Raw genomic sequence first — 23,532 nt, 5'->3', positions numbered from 1 at the left:
TTATTTTTTGTATTTGTTATATAAACGCAAGACATTCAAATTAAGGACATCTTGTCGTACACGTTGCGAGGAACTAAATAAAGCGTGAGTGTGGTGCATTCGTGGCGAAGGCGTCTAGCGAGAGTCTGGACCCAGCTTTAGGTAGAAAAGTCTAATCCTTAACCATAAACAGCCCTCTCCGGCTTCGCACGTGTATAAAGGATTTTTTTTTAAACACCTAAGTCTGCTTTTGAACAACATAACAAACAGTTTGGCATGTTTGATGCCGCAACCAACAGTGCCACATATTGGTATGTTATCTAAAGCTGGCGGCTTCAACACATTTACACTTTGTGCTTGTGTAGTGTCTGTGAATAAGCGCGAGGCGTGATGTCACACTGAATATGCATCATGAAAAGACTATCCGTCTCTCTCGCGCTCGGTCAAGCTTATGAGTATAAAAGAGACAGTTATTGTTTTGCAACTGTTTATGTTGATCTTTACTGTACCGACCTATACTAGTCTTGGCCGGTAAGAGCGTCGCTGTCATGGATATTAGTATTGCCAGTAAAGTTTTACGAGAGGATAAAAATTCGTTACTATAATACAAAAAGGATGGTAAAATAAAACACTTATCGAACAAATAATATATATTAAAATACAATAAACGACATTTTATCAATTATTTATACATAAGCTAGTGCTAAAGATAACCGCACACGTGATTCATATATTTTAAATTCTTTTTAAATAAAACCTCCTTAGCTTATGCTTATTTATTACACTAACTCGACATTTATAGTGCTTTCGAATGTGTACAGTATTTAAAATTATGATGAGGGTCTTAATCCAACTTCTTTAGGGAGCGTTCAAGTATTGAATTACGCGTTATCTACTATATAAAAATAAGTCGGGTTTTCCTTCCTGACGCTATAACTCAAGAACCGATTTCCACGGTTTTGCATTCGTTGGAAAGGTCTCGGGCTCCGTGAGGTTTATAGCAAAGAAAAATTTCAACAGAAAAGCGGGATCACCAAACCAAATGTTACATAAAACGAAGCCATCTGGTGGCGAAACGGAGTTCGCCGAGTTTTCTAGTTGTTAATATTATTTTCGACTTTTCAGTACTTTACACCACATAATGGTAACTTTTAGTTATAAAAAGTCACTAGGTGGTCACGAAACGTTTTACTATACTATACAGAAAAACGTTACGGCGCGTTACATGGGGGGGGGGTCAATAATCTCCAAAAATTGCGTGAAGTAATACTTGAACGCTCCCTTAGTTACTGTGTAAGATTAAAACGTTTTGAAAAGAAATCACGATTTAAAATCATTTTGTGCTTATTTTAATATATAGGTTAATAAAACAATATTTCTAGTTAAACCTAAAATACAATAAGAAAAAAAAACGTGTGCAAAAAGTTCGATAAGTTGAGGAAGGGAGGGGAAAGGGGGCAATTCTTATGCCCCCAATGAAACATTCATAATAAAAATTGAATTGTTCACTTAAGAATCTTAAATGATAGGTTATAGGAAGAAATCACTAGGATACAGTAAGTAAATTTTTTTAAAAATAATGAAAAACTGAATATCAAATTACAAATAATTTTATCGCCCCCCTTAGCAATCTAATTGCCCACCTGTGGGGCAATTAGATTGCTAAGGGGGGCCGCATTACACCGTCGCGCGTCGACGCCCTTGCCATGTCAAAAATGTATTGTATTGGAAACTTTTTGAAGTTATACTTCTTTAGGCGCGTTATGAAAGATTGATGAGAATGAAATTTTACGATACGCGCGCACCGTGACACTTAATTATCAGTATGAAAATCGATGATAACTATGTTCAAATTGTATATTCTAGTATTTTTATATTTAGAACACGTGTTTCGTAACAGTACAATTAAACAGTGTGAATAAATAAATATTATTTTGGTGTTTTTATTAAATCAATTTCATATACGACGGTGATAGTATTTACTAATAATAATTTTATTGATTAATTTTAATATTTATCGTTAGTCACTACTGCATTTTAGTTATTTTTTTCCATATGCCAAAGAAGTATAACTTCTAACGCGTGTACATAAGTACACACACTCTTTTTTTTTCCACCTTTATTATAAGTATCGTCTTATATGTCGGAAAATCGAACTTGCACACAACATAAACTTAATGAAAAATATTGAATGAAATCTACAATAGTGCCTATGACCGATTTTTATTAAAATATATTTTTTATAATATCTAAGGCATAATTTAGAATCGTTTTGTCACCCACATATACGATTACCATGGTAACAACTTAACAAAAAACCGTTACCATGGCAACTCTTAATTACACAAAGCCAATATAGTCTGTCTCTCGAATAGGTCGAAATTAACGAAATGGCATTAAAATTAGCTAAGGAGCTGGGTAGCTATCTATATGATTTTCTCATGGCTTTTTTAATATCGATAATTATAAGTCAATTGAAATCCCCTTAAAAATTAAAAAAAAAAAACAGATTTATCATTTGCTCGCATTTTCGTTCTATATTGACTTCTAAGCTCTAAGAATCATACCGGGTAGCTGATCTTGATTTACCCATTAAAATATCACGAGAATTTCGTCATATTGTTTCTTTTTTACCACAAACTAACTTGATCAACCATAGTATTCGTGAGACAAACTCATATTCAAGTGTTACTGGACTATACATTTCTAAAAAGCATATACTTTTTTAATATAATAATGCCCTTAATAAAGCCCCTTCGAAGCATGCTTATTAGTTTTTGACATTCGTCTGTTACGGGGTTAGATTTATAATCACAAGAATAATTTTGTTCATCATCTATTGACAATCAAGCTCTCGGCCTATAAGTTGGCAAGACTTAAAACCACTACTCACGAAGCTTTCACAAACCAGTCAACGTTGTCAACTAAAGTCTAAATTGGTATGTTTCAAGAACTTTATTGGTCATTACAAAAAATGTATTTTTATTTACATGAGAAACTTAATATGTATATACGAACGAGATACACGTCGCCATCAGCCTTCCCAATTTTAGTCTACCAGACTCATTCTTATATCTTTAATGCCCTTTTAAATTGGTTAAACGCGCTAATATGTATTACGAATTTTAGATGGTAATTGATTAAATAATTGCACACCCTCAGTAAGTAACTAGGTTCATCAATTATCCTTCGTATTTGACATGGGAAGTCGAAGTGTTGTACGAAGTGGCTAGAAGTACTAACTTCGGTGTACTTCGTGAGGCTCTTGCCAACTTATTTGCCTGCACTATACATAAATTTGGGGAGTCACAAATACAGAATATTGCTTCAAATTAAAATATAGGAATTGATGGCTCATAAAATTTTTGCGAACTACGAAACTCTCGTGCCACGCATTGCGTAATTTGACAGATAAATGAAAAATAAATAATTTCAATCATAATCTATTTAAATATTTTCTAAATGTTTAGTATATTTGTTTTTAAAATAATAAATTTTCATTTTGTACTTACATGTTGAATCTATATAATAACAATGTTGTATCCATTATCTGTGTACAACAGTAAGCTGTCAAAGTGACAACTGACAAGCTCTGCGCGCCACAAAATAAAGACATTTGACATATCGCAATTCCGTCCCACGCAATTACTACAGTAATAGTCTAAATTAGACTATTACTATAGTACTGTGTTTTTTATAAAATAGTCAAAGATATCATCTATAGACTATTGTTTCTTAATTTATCAAAGCTTTTTTATAATACAATTATTATCTCATATATATCTGAATCTGTAGACTCCCAAATTAAAAAAAACACACTATAAGCCTTAGTTAAATCTGTGCTATGATATTTGAGGTTCCTGCAGTACTAAATTACCTTTTTATTGCTGGCAACACTGTTACGTCATTATAGTTTGAAAAATCCCTTGATATTTAGAAAAGTGAACTATTTTTATTATATGAATCTTGATACTTTAAAAAATTAAAAGTATTTTTGTTAAATCAGAATTATATTGGTGACGCCGGTTCTCATTTCACATAAACTCTAAACAAAATTTGCCAGAAAGAAACGAAAGAGTACTTTAGTTAAAAGCGAGAAATGGGTTATACTTATATGAGGTACAATAACTAATCAATAATTTATCAAAAAATCCATAATCAAAAATATAGATTTTATACTTCAGCCACGTGACACAATTGTCACAGACCAGTTGTAAATGTCTTCGCCTGTCTAATCCTATAGTGATCTAGAGTTTCTTTTAGTCCCTTTGATAAGTTAAAAATGACAATTAACACTTAATCAACTTGACATTTGTTTACGTGTGTACAAAATACTGATGCGACGCCATCTTGCACTTAGAAGCGTTTTGGTGGGTTCTTAAAATTATGAATCTTTTAAAGGCAATGACATAATTAAAAACAATTATTTGTATAGTCACTAATATTGAAATATTTTTTTAAATCTTATCAAGAGAATTTTCGCGTGTTACATATCGAAGGCATTATGTAAGGCTTATAGTACATTGATCAAATTAAATTAACACTATGGCCTCTTGTATTACTCTGCCCAATCGTCGCCGCCGAAACTTTCAGAGAATCCAACCACTTGCGGTTCCTGTGGGAGCAAAGAGATCTCATTTTAACACATTAAACTTATTGGACAGTAAACATAAAGTCAATTGTCGTATCTAATATGTCAAAAGCATGATTACTGCACAATGCGATGACAGACATTTGACAGCTGACAAACTTGTCAAAATTACAAAAACGTGTAAAAAAAATAGTTTCAGAAACGAATAAACAAAGAATTTAACGATTCAATGCTTAACGGAAATTGCAAATTTTATTTTAGCCTAGTCTGTCCAAGATTCTACGTTATTTTCATTCTATTAAACGATTTCTCCAGTTCTTTTTTATTTAACTAATAATGCGCCATGTTCCCACTAGAGTGCTCTTATTTCACCATGCCTACTGCTGATAGAGAACAAATCCTTGTTTTTAATTTTATGATTAATTAACTATTAATTACTTAAAGACGTCATGTGGAACATGGTGAAATGGTTGCAGCTCCTTACAAACGTTGTGTAAAACAAAAACTTGGCGATTAAAAAGAGTGGCGGAGAGTTTATTGCTAATTCTCATCCGTTCTACGCCCTTGATCTGAGTACTGGCAGTAAATGTAACATTAGAAGCATTTAATGTATATTTCTTTATTGACGTTCATAAGTGTACATTGTGTTACCTAAATGATTAAATGATTTTGTTTTTTTTTTAAATTTAACATACTAGGATGAAATATTAAAGTATTAAAATCCAAATTATTTATGTACCTCACGCGTAGGGCTGTCACTGCTGAATCCACCGCCCAGGGCGTAACCAGCGAGACCTCCTGCCGCCAAGGCACCAACTCCCAACCCTACAGCTGCGCCCGTACCGAGCCCTTGTCGCTGTTGCGGTGCGGCATATGTTGTAGCGTACCCCTAAAGTTATTCATTATTACATAAATCCGATAGCAGTGTAATAAACACTATTTCATTATCTTAAACTAGCTGGCCTGGCGAACATCGTACCGCCTAACAGTCGATTCTTTATTTTTTTTTAATACTTATTCTGCTATTCGGGACACCGGTCTAGCTAAGATAAAAAAAAGAAAGTTGATAAGACAACAAATACATTATGTCAAAAAATAAAAATTTACCTTCCCGGAACCCCTCCACTAACACTTGAACTTTATGATATGGTATTAAAGTTCAAATTGACTTATAAGTATTATTACGAATATTATGTATGGGAATATAAAAAAGTGTTGTTTTTAGACTTTTTCACTCAATTTTTTTAATTTTTCTCTCCGTAAGAACCATTCTCGTACTTCAAAGAATATTATAAAAAAAGAATCAGACAAATCGGTCAAGCCGTTTTCATGTTATGTCGTGACAACGGAAAACGGGTTTCATTATTATGTATATAGATTATATGTTAAAGGAAAAATCATGGGTTCGTAACGTTTGAGAGTGGACGGGATTTGCGACTGCAGATTGCTGCATCTTGCACTGGACGTTTCGACGACCAACCACCAGTAATGAAGAGGCACCAACAGAAGAAGCTTATAAATTATGCCCGTTTTTAATTATAATGCAGCGGCGTAACGTGGTGGAAGCAATTTTGCGCCTACTTATTTAGGTATTTCAATGTATACTATACATATATAAATTAAAAAAAAACACGAGTTAGAAGTTATACTTCTTTAGCGTTACAAGATAAAAATCTTTTCAAAAATTGTAGAAAAACGACACAAAAGAAAAAAAAAAGGGTGCGTGTACTTATGTACGCGCGTAAGAAGTTATACTTCTTTGGCCTTCTTTATTTTTTTTAAATATAATTCAATTATTTATTAATATTTATTTATTATTTTATTATATTTTTAATTCAATTTAATAACTAGGTATGTTTCATAACCTTTTAACTAATAAGTAACAATAGGTCTTTGTGAAAAAGCATTGCTAAATTTCGTTGAAAAAATAATTAAAACTCCTTTATTTGTTTAAAAGGTACTAAAAATGTCATTATGGTCATTCAAAATTCTTCGTCACGTCACGCATATTCTATTTCTTTTTACTTTTAGATTGTCTTATTCCCATCTCGCTCGCGCACGCTCGGCGCCCATACTGATAATTTTGTGTCACGGTGCGCGCGCATCGTTAAATTTCACTCTTATAAATTTTTCATAACGCGCCTAAAGAAGTATAACTGCAAAAAATTTACTCTCATAATTTTTCCCTAACGCACCAAATGAAAAGGGTCACTTGATTCGTTGTATTAGATTAGTTAGATGATTAATAACGGTCAATTTTTATTGTCCGTTGTGCGAATTGAGTTTTACCATTTATTAGTGTCTCTAAAAACAATTAACTTTGCCTAATTAATTTCTTATATTTATTTTGTGTGTAAATCTTTATAGGTTATGTATTCTTGTCTATGGTCACCTGTTAGGAGAGGATTGTTTTTTGTTAATAAAATAAATTATTTATTGTGAAATTTTGCCGCCACGCTACGCCATTGTTTGAACGATAATTGTAATGTATAGTTAAAAAAATACTTACGCCTGAACTGGGAGGAATACCCGCTTGGAAACCTGTAAAAATAGAATATATTCTCATACAGAAGTTATGATTTAAAAAAATATATTTATTCATAATAATGTGTAAGATTTTGGAACCTTTTTAAGTAAAAAATATCTGTGTTAGTTAGTATGTTAACAAACTTAATAGTTTATTCTTAAACAATTTTTGTTAGTGTTTTTCTATTACAATTTTGTTTTATTTTAAACTGTTTACAACATGCGTGAAAGCACGAGGGAGTGTGTGGGTGCATGTCAGTAAATGAGTAAGTGTGTGGGTACATGTGAGTGAATTAGTTAGTGTGTGGGTGCATGTGAGTGAATGAGTAAGTGTGTGGGTGCATGTGAGTGAATGAGTAAGTGTGTGGGTGCATGTGAGCGAATGAGTAAGTGTGTGGGTGCATGTGAGCGAATGAGTGTGTGTGTGCATGTGAGAGAATGAGTAAGTGTGTGGGTGCATGTGAGTGAATGAGTAAGTGTGTGGGTGCATGTGAGCGAATGAGTGTGTGTGTGCATGTGAGAGAATGAGTAAGTGTGTGGGTGCATGTGAGTGATGAAGTAAGTGTGTGGGGTATGTGAGTGAATGAGTGGGTGCATGTAATCGAATGAGTAAGTGTGAGGGTGCATGTGAGTGAATGTGTGGGTGCATGTAATCGAATGAGTAAGTGTGTGGGTGCATGTGAGTGAATAAGGGTGTGTGACATACATATTTACCGACTTTTCTTTAATGTAGTAGGAGGCAAACGGGCAGGAGGCTCATCTGATGTTAAGTGATACCGCCGCTCATGGACACTCACATTGACAGAAGGCAATTAGTTCACCCTTTTCTTCGAATTGTAAGTCTAATTGGTTCGGAAATCATTCAGAGGGCAGCACACTCCACATAGTGGTGGTGCGCGGCAAAAATTGCCTTAAGAAACGCTTGATTGTGGAACGACGGACGTCAAGGTGATACGGGTGGAATTACATATTGTCTCAACGTCCGACAATGAAACTCATTTGGCGTATTGGATTTTGACTAAGTATAATAAAGTATATATTTACTTATTTATCCTATACTATATCTAGACCCTATGGTTGGTTTATTTAGTAATTTTACTTTCAAAAATTATTCGATCGTTTTTATAAAAATTATTTATTAATTTACACTTAGTTACCTCATACAAAAAATACATATGAGAAAGCAGGTTACATAAGTTATTAGGAAACGAGTGGCTCGCTAACAAGCGATATCTTCCAGGCGATCTTATGGAAAATAAAAGAGAAACACCTACAGAGGGTAAAGTACAGGAAGTGCATAAAAAATGGCGATAGTTTAGTGTGACGTCATAACAAAACATTGATGAAATAATTGTATACTTAAGTATTCGAGTGGAAGAGAGATAGATGCGGCGCATGCGTACATAGAGCGTACCGGGACAATGAGCGTAACGGGACAAAGAGTCATGCTTTTTCGTGCGTTCATCGATTTATTAGTTGTTGTCACGTCAAAATTAACGACATTTATGTAGGCTAAACTAAATTTTAGATTAAAACTAGCTGACCCGGCAAACGTTGTTTTGCCATGTATATTATTTCTAAGAAACATTGTTTTAGTTAAATAAAAAATAAGGGTTGATCGTAGAGGGGTGAAAATTAAGGGTTGTATGTATTTTTGTATGCTGTATCATAAAAAAATTAAAAAAAAATCTAAAAATAAAAAAAAAAAATTGGGGTAGACACCCCTTAACACTTAGGGGTTTGAAAGATATATGCATAAAAAATTAAATATGCATAAAGAATTTCATAAGAGTCGGTCAAGCCGTTTCGGACGAGTATGGGAACAAACATTGTGACACGAGAATTTTATATACCTACTAGCTGGCCTGGCGAACATCGTACCGCCTGACAGTCGTATCTTTATTTTTTTTAAATACTTATTTTGCTATTCGGGACACCGGTCTAGCTAGTAAGATAAAAAAAAGAAAGTTGATAAGACATACATTATGTCAAAAAATAAAAATTTACCTTCCCGGAACCCCTCCACTAACATTTGAACTTTATGATATGGTATTAAAGTTCAAATTGACTTTTAAGTATTATTACGAATATTTTGTATGGGAATATAGAAAAGTGTTATTTTTAGACTTTTCACTCATTTTTTTTTAAATTTTTCTCTCCGTAAGAACCATCCTCCTACTTCAAGGAATATTATTTAAAAAAAATCAGACAAATCGGTCAAGCCGTTTTCATGTTATGTCGTGACAACGGAAAACGGGTTTCATTTTTATACATAAGATTAAATAAAAACTCAATATTAATTTATATTTTTTTATTAACCATTATACTTTATAAGCATAACAAGAAAGCAATAGATAACAAATAATTAAAAACTTCGCCCAAACACACAGAAAAGCTGCTGCATCAAAAAAACTTTCGGGTCGAACCTAAATTTTACCTCTGAGCTTTAGATTTTTTTTAATGTAAAATTTACTAACAAAATATCTGGAACTCTTGAATAGCGCTCCCTAGACGCATTAGAAACAATATCATACATTATATGTATAGTAAGTTAGTTAAACATTCAACTTTAAAAAAAAACCAATTTTACCTTTTTTTTTAAATTTATTACAAAATTTTGACAAAACTTTTGTATTCGGGCTTAGATTGTGATAGAATTTTTAGGAAACAAGACAACTTTGTTAACAATTTAAACTGTCAACATAAACTCAAAACTGACACTATTTTGATGAAACTTGGGGCTGTTCCCCGTTGGAAACCACCACATAACCAGTGGCGTAGCTACCTAGGGGCTAGGCGGGGCAGTGCCCCGGGGCCCTCAAGCTAAGGGGGCCCTCAAATCCTTACCAGAAATCTCGATCGAACTGAAATTTTGGAAGTTTCTCCCATTTTCAAAATAAATATGACAGGTTGCAACCCCACTTTAATCATGACAACTCAGTTGAGAGAAATTCAATAGTTATGCCTAGGGAATTCCCCTAAATTCTTTCTGTAGGTTGGCAGTGTTGAATTTGACGGATATAGTGCGTTTTGTAATTCGAGATTGGAAGCATTTATAAGAAAGAATTAAACAACACAGTTGTTCGAGTGCCCTGCAGTGCACAAAATAGCTTAAGTAGCTTAGCATTTTTAAAGTATTTGTATATTTTTATTTGATAAAACCTAATCAGTTTACACAGCAGGGGGCCCCATTTTTCAATTTGCCCCAGGGCCCTTGGTTGCCTAGCTACGCCACTGCACATAACATTCGAAGACTGTAAACAATATAAAATATATAGGAATTTAAAAAAATAAGACAGAAAGACTCTTCATAATGATTTCAATTAAGCTCTATATCGTAAAAATATATGTTTAGTATATCTTAATTTATCCAACCGTTATTAAAAAGCATAAAGGCAATACGCAATACTTAAAACTATATCTTTGCTTCTTCTATGGGGCACCTGAAAAACAAATCCCGTATTTATTTCACATCACGAAAGAAAGTACAAATTTAATACAAATTTTAATCAAGAAAGAATTGAAAACATTTGGGCTGGGCAATGGATATTTATTTCTGTGCATAAACACTAGACTAATCTTGGACTGTTTCGTCTCTTTCTGACAAACACGTTTACAGTGTGATGAAAAGAGACAGGCCTAGTGAATACTGTACAATAAATACTGAATGTCTGTTAAGACTAGATCAATGTTGGACTCTTTCGTCCCTTTCTGACAAACGCATTTACAGTGCGATGAAAAGAGACAGGCCTAGTGCACTGTGCAATACTAAATTTCTGTTATGACTAAACTAGACCAATCTGGGATTATTCGTCTCTTTCTGACAAGCGTGTTTACACCGAGATAAAGTGAGACAGTAATCACACTGTACAACAATACTGAAGGGAATAACAATCATAGTGGAATTAGACTTCAAAAAAGGTTATATTCGATTTTTCATCCGAGTGCTTGCGTCAAATGTCATTGCTGTGACAGGTCATAGCTGTCATTTAGATTCCCAGAGATGGATGTCAAGTCCCAAATGTTTTCAACGGTCTGAGGTAAACAAACATATGCTATAAAATCGGTCCATAAATCAACGACAACTTGAAGACGGGTGATAGGAAAATAAATAAAAAAAACGACGGGTTGCACTCCGGGAGTGCCCGCAGAAGTGTAAACTTGAATATTAACGTTGTTTTTGATATTTTGGAATGGTTAGGGAATAATTTTGCACGAATTGCTTTAATTATCAGTATAAAACTACTATTATTTATGTGGTAGAATACAATATTTATTTATTGCGCTATCGTACACAATATGACAATTTATATTTAAATACGCCGCGCCAGCTGTCTACTCTCCATCCGTCTTATGAATTTTCGATCAGGTCACGTGTCCTGACGCGAGTTTAACATTTTTTACTCATTCCAAAAAAAGTGTACAACGCCGCTAAACAAGTTTTCACTTCAAAATCTTTTTACATTTCAGACTGAACACGCCATCTTTATGTCACAGTTGGCATTGCACATTTTTTCAACACGGTCGTATAGTTTTTGGATATGAAAACAAAACAGGGTGCGTAAATTTACTAATTAAAAGATATTCATTAAGATTAAAAAAATGTGTGCGTGTACTAGGTGTACACACGTAAGAAGTGAAACTTCTTTATGACCTTATTTTTCGAAAAATGATCTACTATATGCAACTTTACAGAAATTGGTTAAATAAAGTTAAATTAGATAAAGTTTAACAAAAGGCTTTTATTATCATAGACATGAATACAAATACAATTATTTCATTTTAACTTATTACTGTACTACTATGTAGTACTAAGATTATTACAGAATTTCATAAATTGTAATAGAATTATTAGTATTACTATCATTGTTATCGTTATTATATATTTTTGTTACTAATGGCTTCGAATCTCTTCGGATCAACCGTGGTACGGACAAGAAAAAGATGGCGCGTAACCGAAAAATGTGACAAATGTGTGTAAATTTTTTTCCAACGCCGATAAAGAAGTTTGACTTCAAAAATTAATTAAAAGAGTTAAGCATCTATCACTTGCCTTCGATTTGTCGTATATATTAATTTTAATTACAAAAAAAATACCTTTTTTCAACAGCTACTACATTTTCTCAGTAGAATCCTGCAAAGAAAAAAAAGCTAAAAACTACGAACAAAAAAAAAGGCCAACTAAAGAACGAAATCTAAAATGAGTTTGACAAAGTTGTAAACTCTAGATCCGTTTAACATATGTACGCGGCGTTACAACCCTTGGTTCTTTATTGCTAGACTAGAACACCAGCCTTTTATTCCTGACACTATCAAAGTCGTAGGTTCGAACCCAGGCTCTACACCAATGGACTTTCCATGTACGCTTGGCTTTCAAGTATTACGTCACGCAATTTTTGGAGATAATTGACCCCCCCCCCCATGTAACGCGCCGTAACGTTTTTCTGTACCCAAGTATAGTAAAACGTTTCGTGACCATCTAGTGACTCTTTATACGTAAAAGTTACCATTATGTGGTGTAAAGTACTGGAAAGTCAAAAATAATATTAACAATAACGCGTAATTCAATCCCCGCGCCGTATCGTAACGTTTTACAAAAAGAACCCCCCCCCATAAATTCGTTACGTAATACTTGAACGCTCCCTTAGATCCAGTCGAAGTGTGTCAGGCGCAGAAGACCGATCGCCTATTAAAAAATTATATCATGAAACAGATATAGAACACTAAGTCCTAGACCTAAAACCGTTTTTAATCGGCGCACGTTTTCATTGCGTGTCGGGATTTTAACGATTGAGAATCGTTTGGATACTGCTAGTTCTGATCTAAAATTTACACATTCACAAACTCATATAAAACTGGTTAATATATGTTAGTAGTCCCACAACCATATATAATAGTATATGCTTACCTTATATAAGTAACACTCGCGATATATAAAAAAATAGATTACATAATATTTTCAAAGCGTTGCGGGTAGTTGCAAAAAAAACTCAACAATACATTTAAGAGCACAAAATTTTAGATTTAAAGAAGACACACGTTAAGGTTAATGTTAAGGCAATTTATATATAATCAAATTTTTAAAGTCGTCAAATAAAAATTTCGAAATACCCTAATTTTTTCCAAAATAACATCAACAGATTCTAATTCTTGGCACATCGCTAAATCTTCTCCGATTTTAATGCGGAATTTTTTGGCTGTTATCGGCGTATATTAATAAGAATTTTCTTAATAAGTCCAGACGATTTCAAGTAACGTATCAATTTTCATTTTGAATTGGATTAGTAAAATTACGATAGTAAATCATATAAAGTTTTATTAAAACGCTAGTTATATAAAGTTTAAACTATAGTTAAATAAAGTTTATCTAAATATCCAAAAAAATATTACTACTTAATTAAAGATATGGACATTTTTTAAATTTTGACTATGCTAACTTCAGGGTGTCGGTTTTTTGTGACGGTGTGGCGCGCATCGTAAAAATAATTTCAATCATAATCAAACGGAGCGTATAATCGTTTCATTTCTCGCAATACATTATCACGATCCCGTATATTCAATTTTCTTTTGATAGGACGTTATATGACGTATCCTGCAAAACCTAAAAAACAGGTTCTATTTCTATAACGCAAAGTTTACTGGTTGGGCCTGACCGTGCAAATCGCGGCTTGTTTGTTTTTTTTTTGGCTCTGGCACGGTTTGTGCATTAGCCAGCGTCAAGTATAAGATTTTTATAATTCGCACTTGTAATTTAGCCATCCTCGGCCTAGATTGTATTGCTACGTTCTAAACCTTCACAGTCTCCTTTCTTAGGTAGCATACTCACTGCTTGCCTTAGAAATTCGACCGTGTCCTCCATGTACGGTTAAGGCACTCGCCCGGTACCGCACAACCCTCCCAAAGGCCGAGGACAAATTTAAATTAAATTAAAACTTGCCCTCGAACCGGGAATCGAACCCGGTACCCCTCACCTAGCTGCCACTTAATAAGACCGCTAGGCTATGAGTCCCCAAATTTTTATTTTAGATTGTTAATTATCAGTAATTGACACATGACGTTTAAATTAATTTTAAGATTGTTAATCTGTGGAAAGAGGCGAATTTTGTCTTGTCACTTGAATTATTACAAGCAGTTTACGTTAGAATATTATCAGTTTAAATTGGGTGTTATATTAAAATAATTATTTTGAAGGACTTTTATGAAATAACAATAAAAATCGTTCTATCATTATTTCAGCAACACATTTTAGTTTCTCTCATTCACACCATCACAACACACCCGATTTAAGTATTACTTAGTTAAATGTATTTAATAATTTTAGATTTTTTCCTTTCGTAATCTTTGGATGTTTAGAATAATTTCTTTTTCTTATATATATCATGTCAGCTGTAGCATTACAAAATAAACATACATATATATATATATATATATATATGATAACCTTATCGAACACTAAATGACTCCACCCGTCCGAAGATGTAACATTGCTTATATAATATCAAAACGATCGAATAAGTTATGCTTAGTCTAAATAATACATGCGGTTAGCAAGAGTTAATCAAAATGCACTACATATTTACAAGCCTCGATCGCCTAAACACTTCCATAGTATCACTTAGGGAACGTAAAAGTATTACGTAACGTATTTTGGGGGGGGGGGGTCCTTTTGTAAAACGTTACGATGCGGGGCGGGGATTAAATTACGCGTTATTGTTAATATTTTTTTCGACTTACACCACATAATAGTAACTGAAGAGTCACTAGGCGGTCACGAAACGTTTTACTATACTTGGGTACTGAAAAACGTTACGGCGAGTTACTTGGGGGGGGGGGGGGGGAGAGAGTCCAATAATCTCCAAAAATAGCGTTACGTAATACTTGAACGCTCCCTTAGGGCTAAATTATTGTTTGTATATACATTTAGGTGAAATGCCTTGGCGTACCACAAGGGCCCATATAAGGTGCGTGGTGGGTTTTAGCTAGGTGAGTGACGTGTGACATTGAGGGCATTTTCCTCCTTTTCCAATATGTCTATACCAAATAAATTCCTTATATTTTAAAAAGTGCTTAGGCGAATCGAGATACGATTCTCCATATTTAACATTAAAAAAAACTTAATTAACTTACAAACATATTTTATATATAATATAGAACGCATTGTTAAACTACGAGAATCGAGCTTAGCGCATACTCACGTATGTCAAAATGAGCATTTGACATACGGGAGAACTCAAGACAAGAGTATGCACACCTTAATATGCAATAAAAGCGTTTTGTAGTACATGCGTGAAACGTAAAACGAAATGTTCCGTCATTGGTCAATCGGACAAAATATGACGTATCATGTCAACGCGTACGACGTACTATGTCAACACGTACGACGTATTATGTCAACGCATACGACGTATTATGCCAACGTGTACGACGTACTATGTCAACGCATACGATTTTCTTTCTTTTTGGGTGCTTTCATTACGCGCTGATGACCAATGGAGAGTTTCGTTTTACAATCCCATTGGAGCTCATTCAACTTACCTTGAGGACCACCATACCCCGGGGCTCCGTAGGCGGGGGGCGGAGCTCCATATGCCCCATATGCTGGTGGTTCAGACTGAAAGATTATATGAATTTTTCGTTACAATACTTAAATTTTAGAGTAAGATTTAGATAAGTAAACATTTAATATTAATTTGAATCCAAACTTAGGTAACAGACCAAGTTCCTTACAAGGTTTTCGGACATGTGTACATGTGTATACATTATAGACATAACATCTATTACTAAGGAAACACACACACAGAAACACACTAAATAATAATAATGATAATCAAAAAAGAAAGAAAAATAATAAAAAAAAACAATGTACACTTATGAACGTCAAAAAAGAAATATACATTAAATGCTTCTAATTTTACATTTACTGCCAGTTCTCAAATGGTTGTAACTGGCCCTGGATCAGCATTATGCTGTGGAGCAGACTGTTCCACAGCGCTGTTCATTCTGCCAGAGACCACAATAGCTTGCGCCCACGCAAAAAGAGAATTTTTTTTTAATAATAATAATAATAGTAAAACTAAACAGTGTAAGTAATGAAGTCTTGAAGATTTGTGTGTAAAAAAAACTTTAGAGGTGTCAAGGGACACCCGGATGGAACGAAATTCCTTTCGATTAATTTATATGTTAATTGGTATCATAACAGTATGATAGATTTTCTCGACACCAATCTTACGACGAAAAAAAAAGCCAACATCACGAGGTGTTCCCAGGCGGTCACCCATCCAAGTACTGACCTCGCCCGACGTTGCTTAACTTCGGTGATCGGACGAGAACCGGTGTATTACGATAGCAAATAGCAAAAAAGTGTCGTGACAACTTTTCGTAAGAATTTTTTCCGTCTAGCCCCCTTTCACAACGCGCGATAAGGAACTTCGTTCCAAAAGTATAAAGTAAATATAAAATAAGAAAATAGTGATTTTTCCTTTGAGTTGAGAGCAATTTGACTTTTCTTTATTACTTTTATTATTCCCAAAAAGGTATCCTTACCATATACATCTGGGTAGGCGGCTGCGCGCCCTCGAATCCGATAAAATTGACCATGACGTCACCGTCAATAGTTAAATGCGAGATACGTTGGAACGGTGTACGGTGAGGGAACTCGCAAAAGTGAACACCATTGATTGCCACCTGGAATCACCAAAATAATACAATTTACCCAGACCAAAAGGAAATATGTCCACAGTTACATAAGACTAAGTGTGTAATATATATAAAACTAGCTGATCCGGCAAACGTCGTTTTGCCATGTCTATCATTTATAATAAAAAAGGGGTTGATCGTGGTCGGGTGAAAATTAGGGGTTGTATGTATTTTTTAATGCTGTATCCATTGTTATACAAAAAACCCAAGATGCACAGTCTCGAATAAAAGTAACGCTAGAAAGTGTCCCGAAACACTATTTCTGTCCCTTTCTATAACAGTATGTCTATAACAGTATATGTTACAAGCATATATTATTGCAAAATCAACCTTACGCGAATTGCTTAAAGTTGTTATTACAACGCAATGTATACGTACATAAAGAAATAAAATTTTACGACCGACCGTGGTCGGTAGGACAAGGTATTGAGTGGAGTCGAACATGACTTTTTTATTTACAACTACATATTTAACATAAATTTATCCGACTTTTCGGGTGCTTTACAGCGTGCGTGGTCACGGTGACTGAAGACAAAAGGTGTTGGATGTTAAATAGTTGTAAATTTATAATAATACATAACTTTAATCCGGTTAAAAAGTTTTTTCTTTAAATTAAAAAAAAATGTTAAATTGGCTACCTCCTGACCTACACTTTATATAGCGTAAATACATTTGTCAAAAACTACACACAAAAAAGTTCAAAAGTACATAAATTTATTTATAAAAAAAACACAAATAAATAACATCGACTCCACTTATTAGACGCGAGACTATTTGAAATGAGCGAACAATTTAGAATGTTGCGCTCATTTTTTGAGGACGTTTTTTTGACGTTGAGTGTGCATCTTGGTTTTTTTGTATATCAATGGCTGTATCATAAAAAAATTAAAAATTATCTAAAAATTAAAAAAAAAAATTTAAGGGTGGACTACCCTTAACATTAACGCACACAAAATTTCATGAGAACGGTGGAGCCGTTTCGGAGGAGTTTAACTACAAACACCGTGACACGAGAATTTTATATATTAAATATATATTTTGAAGTTATACTTCTTTTGGCGCGTGAGGGAAAAATGATGAGAGATTTTTACGATGCCCGCGCACACCATCACAAAAAACCGACACCCTGAAGTTAGCTATAGTCAACATTTTAGTTTTTTTTATACAACTATTGATGCTGTATTTGTACTATATTCAGACAATGTTTCTACAAGAATATTTGCATCATACTTTCGCAATCATAAGCCTCTTGTAACTCACATGTCTACTGAACTCCAATCAATAGTCGTGAATTAAATAGTAAATATCAATACGTATATGTATATTTCTTTAATTATTTAGAAATATATTTTTTTGTGATATTTAAGTAAACTATTTAGATAATGCGTCATTAACTTTCAAATTAAATACCTTTTTCCATTTTTAGTGTCGTATTTTCTACAAACATATAATAAAATTTTTGAAAACATTTTTATCTTGTTACTGAGGCCCACAAGAGGCCCCCACAATAGACTTCGGGAAAAAAATGTTTTACATTCCGACTATTCACTAGTAAACAACTTTTCTTTTTATATATTTTTATGTTTGTTAAATACTAATCTACTTGGTTTCACAATAAACTGAAAAAAATATTTGGAAAATAATTTGGGGCCTTCAGACTTCTAAATATTACCCTGGATATCATTTAACATCAGGTCAGCCTCCTGCTGTTTGCCCCCTGTTAAAAAAAACCCAAAACAAATAGGGTCGGGATACAGAGTATACACTCCCTATTATAAGAATTATAAGGGATGCAACGGGCGGCCTTATCGCTAATAAGCGATCTCTTCCAGGCAACCCTAGTTAAAGAGAAAAACTAAATAAATAATAGTTAAAAAAAATAAAAAACTTGGGTTGCTCGATAGACGAAAAGAGCGCCCCACGCTTTTTCACAATAATACCAGTATTTTTTGTTCATTACCATTTTCAGCCTAAATTAGAAATTATTTTTCACGTTATTTTCATTTGATGTGCTTTAAAAGCGTGTTTTTTAGTTTTTTTTTACCTATTATTTATTTTTTAGTTTATTTTTTTCATTTTCTTTCGGATTATAGCATTGTCATCGATCTTTGACAGGTGCGCAAAGTTTGAATTAAATCTGTCCGTTAAAAGTGGGTCAAAATCGAGTCCGAAGGAGTCGGTTACATACATACATACAGGTGAAGCTAATATAAAGCGTGTAAAAAAAAGGAAACATGATGAGTGCGAGAAGTGCAGAACCAAATGTTATAAAAAAAATATAGAACCTTAATCTAAAGTAATACAAAAAAAAAATTAATAACAAACCAAAAAGCTAATCTTACAGATTCATGAACAGCGAATAGTGATGCAATGGAAAAGAAAAGGAAATACAAGAATTACACAAGTCATGATTGATCAGGATAGGATAAGGTTAACAGAAGAGTTTTAAAAGATGATAGAGAGGTAGCCAATTGAATAGAGTCGGGCAGCCTATTCCACAACTATTTAGCTTCATATGGCACATCTGTATAGGTCGGTTATCGAAAGCTGGCGTGTTCACAGTACTCACACTAATGCAATTTCACTATACAGTATGTTTAAAAATATTACTTTTTTGCCAAGCTATACATTTTAGTCTACTCTGGTTTTAGTAAGGTTGGGTGGGTTGTAAATAAATAAAAATGTGTCAAATACATATAAATATTATGTGCATACGAGGGTGGATCCAAAAGTTCTAAGCCCGACCAAGAACGTATAAGAGTAGTTTGTGTAAATAATTTTTCATTTTTCGACATAAGCTCCATCTAGCTCAACGCACTTCACTTTTACTTCACTAACTATTCTTTCAATATTCCTCTTAGAAACCCCAGTCGCATCTGATGTCAAATTAAATATAACATTTTTTCACGAAACTGTTTTTATTAAGATGCTAAAAATAATTAAAAACATTGTGCACCATTACACGAGATTGCCCTGGTAATGTTTAAAATAATAATAATATAATACAGTAAAGATCAACATAACCAGTAGCAAAAGAAAAACAATAACTGTCTCTTTTATACTCATAAGCTTGACCAAGCGCGAGAGAGACGGACAGTCTTTTCATGATGTATTTGTGATTGTATTTCAGTTTGACATCACGTCTCGCGCTTATTCACAGACACTACACAAGCAAAAAGTGTTGAAGCCGCCAGCTTTAGATAACATACCTATTAGGGATGCATCCGATACCGATACCGATATATCGGCGATACTTTGAATTTGCCGATATATCGGTATCGGCGATATTTTAATTGCCGATACAACGATACTTTTCAAATTTCGCGCTTTAAAAAAAGTAATATAAAAGCGCATCTTGTTTGATCTGGGGCGTGGGAAACGAGGCACGGACTATCTATGCCCCTCACACCCGCTTAGTCTCCGCGTATTGCATTTCGCTAGACACTTTAGTTGGTTTTTAAGTGCTATCGCGCGGAGTATTTTTTCAATACCAAATTAAATAGAATACAGAATTACAAAAATCTTATCAATGTTAATTTTAATTATTAACAGTTATTTATTTTAATTTAACTATTACTCTTAATTTTATTTACTAAACCTTTAATCTTATTCAAAGTTTGTAACTGTTTATATTTTATAATAAATATTAAAAACGTTAACCAGACTTGATATATTTTACCTTAATTTAATTTGAATTCAATAAGCATTAGTATCGGTATCGGAATCGGCGATAATTCTATAAGAGTATCGGTATCGGTATCGTATCGGCAAAAAGGCGTATCGATGCATCCCTAATACCTATACACTCCAAGTTATACATACCTTCAATGACTGAGGTTCGCAGAGTATCAGGGCCTCGAAGGATTCCCCTCTTACAAGGGGCATACCACCGCTGGTCTCCTCCATTCCCCAGTTCATCGCAGTCAAGTGGTTCCTCACTATACACATCTCAATGAAGCGAAAGTTGAGATGCAGTGCAATATCATCACGTGGATCGGTGTTTGGACCACATTGGAAGTTTATCGCGAACCTGGAAAAGAGTAAGCGTATGCTGTACTGGTGTTCGCATTGATGGCTGGATGTTCGCTCTATGGGTACAAGCGTTCAAGTATTACGTAACGAATTTTGGGAGGGGGGGGGTCCTTTTGTAAAACGTTACGATACGGGGCGGGGATTGATTAACGCGTTATTGTTAATAATATTTTCGACTTTTGAGTACTTTACACCACATAATGGTAACTTTTAGGTATAAAGAGTCACTAGGTGGTCACGAAACATTTTACTATACTTGGGTACAGAAAAACGTTACGGCGCGTTACATGGGGGGGGGGGGGGGGTGTTCAATAATCTCCAAAAATTGCTTGACGTAATACTAGAACGATCCCTCATTTGACATTTGTGACCTACACAAAGTGTAGTTTAAATCTTTTTAAGTTGACTTTGACAGTGTCTTCAGCGTGCGACTCTCATCCCTGAGGTGGAGATACACGGCTGTGCACCAATGGACTTACTTTCTATGTGCGCATTCGCTCGAACGGTTAAGGAAAACATCGCGAGGAAAACGGCTTGCCTTAGAGTCTAAGACTCTATGGTCATTTCTTTGTACCCAACAGCAGTATTCTTAGATTCAGAATAGCAATTTAAGATTTGTAACCAAGATACATTCACATAAATTATACAAACAATTTTGTCCAATAAGATGTCCAAGTCCATGTCATATAATGCTCACTGTTAATAGACATTATCATACATTTTGAGAATTCCTAATCAAAAGAATAACTATTTGATATATGTATTAACTAAACAGGAATGTTGATGAATGTTTTATCTACCTTTGGGCACCAGGAGGAACAGTTCCTTGAAAGCGGATCATACGGCCTGGGTACATACCCCCGGGAATTGTATGCACACATGGTATTACCTGCAACAAAATGTTATTAATCACATTGGAGATATATTACAATCAAGGAATAGAAGTAAAGCAATTTCTTATTGTATTATAGACAGTTTAGTCTCAAATATTTAATAGCTACATATATCAGTTTTACTAGCATCCAGTTTAAAAATGATACTTATATACTTTGCCAGGTGAATCATATGATGACGTATAATTTAAATGAAATTGACCTTTAAATTTATTCTTGAATAATGATGTCACACCATACAAGATAATTATGTTTTTAAAATTAGTTATTATTAGACTTGAAAAAAGATAACTTGTTTATATTTAAACAATTGACCAGTTGAAAAATAAAATTGCTATTGACCGGCTTTGCACAATTTAATTTATTCACTCCTAGCAATGTACTTTATTAGAGCTAATAAATTAAACTCTCTAAAAATTCTAGTTCAAACGCAGTAAAGCTCTCATTGAACCAGCTGGGAATACAGTTTAATACATTACATAATTAATAATGCATTATACAATTAATAATTTAGACTTATTTAAAGATACCTGATAAGTTATATTTGATGATGATTATTGTTAATATTTTTTTAATTATTGTTTATTACACATTGGCTACATATCTTGCTATACATCCTGTTTCTTGTACCTTATTTTTAGACTAAATAGAGGCCAGTGTACTTATAGACAACTCCAAATAACTAGCAATGTCCTAAAGGAATCTTAAGTTAACTTCATTTTTACAAATCTTGTTTATTTAGACATATTCAGGACCTATTTAGATGCTAATATAATAATAACAGTAATTGAGTAAAAGCTATATTGCTATAATTCATTTAAATTTTTCTCCATGACTTTGTGGTATAGATTACTAATTCATACTTTTACTTTAAAATTTTGGCCATTGTAAAATACACCTTTACTTATAGGAATAAAGACATAATTACAATTGACAAGAATTCAAATTAATAATAAAAAGATTATTGATTAAAGTGATATAGGCCCTGAACACCTGTTTAATTTCCTAAAGATAATATACATATGTACTATCCATTCAATTCAATCATAAGGAAAATTGTAAAAAAAAGAATATAAGGTAAAATAAAATTATGCCCATGCTGTGACAAACCTAAAAGAAAAATATTTAGCAATATACTGACATCCTTCACGAATAAATTTCCCTAAATGGTGATGATAAGTAGTATTACGTTATCAAAGAGTATTTACATAGCAAATAAATTACAAAAGGCGCCGGTATCTAGTTGAAAAGCCTTGAAAATGACAAAAGATGTTTCTGAAACGTTTTTCTAAAGGCTCCATTGCAATAAATAAGAATAAAACGCATTTTACTTACCGGATTGTAAATTGGCGGAACGGACATTTCTACACTTTATTTAACGTTGAATAAAAAGGAAATAATAAAACGATGTCTCTTACAACTGTTTAAAGTCACACCTTTATTGTGGACCGTGATATAACTAAGTTAAATAAAGATTTTCTTAGAATAGCGTTTAATTCTAATAAACATTAGACTACAAAATGGCAAAGGAATAGGAATTTAGAATGCGTCATACTCACGTCATACGTCATATGACGTGAGTATGACGCAAAATGACAAAACTGACAGATTATAAAGTAACAACTAACAATAGAGAAATATACTACGTCTTACAGAATCGATGCAATTTAATTGCAAATTATTTTTATCCAATTTTTAATTTGGTTTTAAGGTTACTGAAAATAGAAAATCTATTCTATCTAATATACGTAAATTATTTATAATTCTGAGTTTTTTAGTGTGATTGTAAATATGTCAATTGCCAACACGGCCGAA

At 33.5% G+C, this 23,532-nt stretch overlaps 1 protein-coding gene across 1 annotated transcript; it reads right to left on the bottom strand.

Moving 5' to 3' along the window:
* Positions 1 to 3,657: 3,657 nt before the first annotated feature.
* Positions 3,658 to 23,290, bottom strand: LOC125058327 (galectin-5-like). The gene is made up of 8 exons (XM_047662394.1): positions 23,053 to 23,290; positions 21,625 to 21,713; positions 20,615 to 20,822; positions 16,640 to 16,780; positions 15,632 to 15,707; positions 7,080 to 7,111; positions 5,310 to 5,459; positions 3,658 to 4,594 (listed from the first exon to the last, which is right to left on the bottom strand). The coding sequence occupies exons 1-8, from the start codon at positions 23,077 to 23,079 to the stop codon at positions 4,538 to 4,540; spliced, it is 780 nt and encodes a 259-aa protein (XP_047518350.1). The 5' UTR covers positions 23,080 to 23,290; the 3' UTR covers positions 3,658 to 4,537.
* Positions 23,291 to 23,532: the final 242 nt, after the last annotated feature.

The sequence above is a fragment of the Pieris napi genome, chromosome 18 (assembly GCF_905475465.1).
Source record: "Pieris napi chromosome 18, ilPieNapi1.2, whole genome shotgun sequence".
Taxonomy (NCBI): Eukaryota; Metazoa; Arthropoda; class Insecta; order Lepidoptera; family Pieridae; genus Pieris; species Pieris napi.
This window is presented reverse-complemented; position numbering and strand designations above follow the sequence as displayed.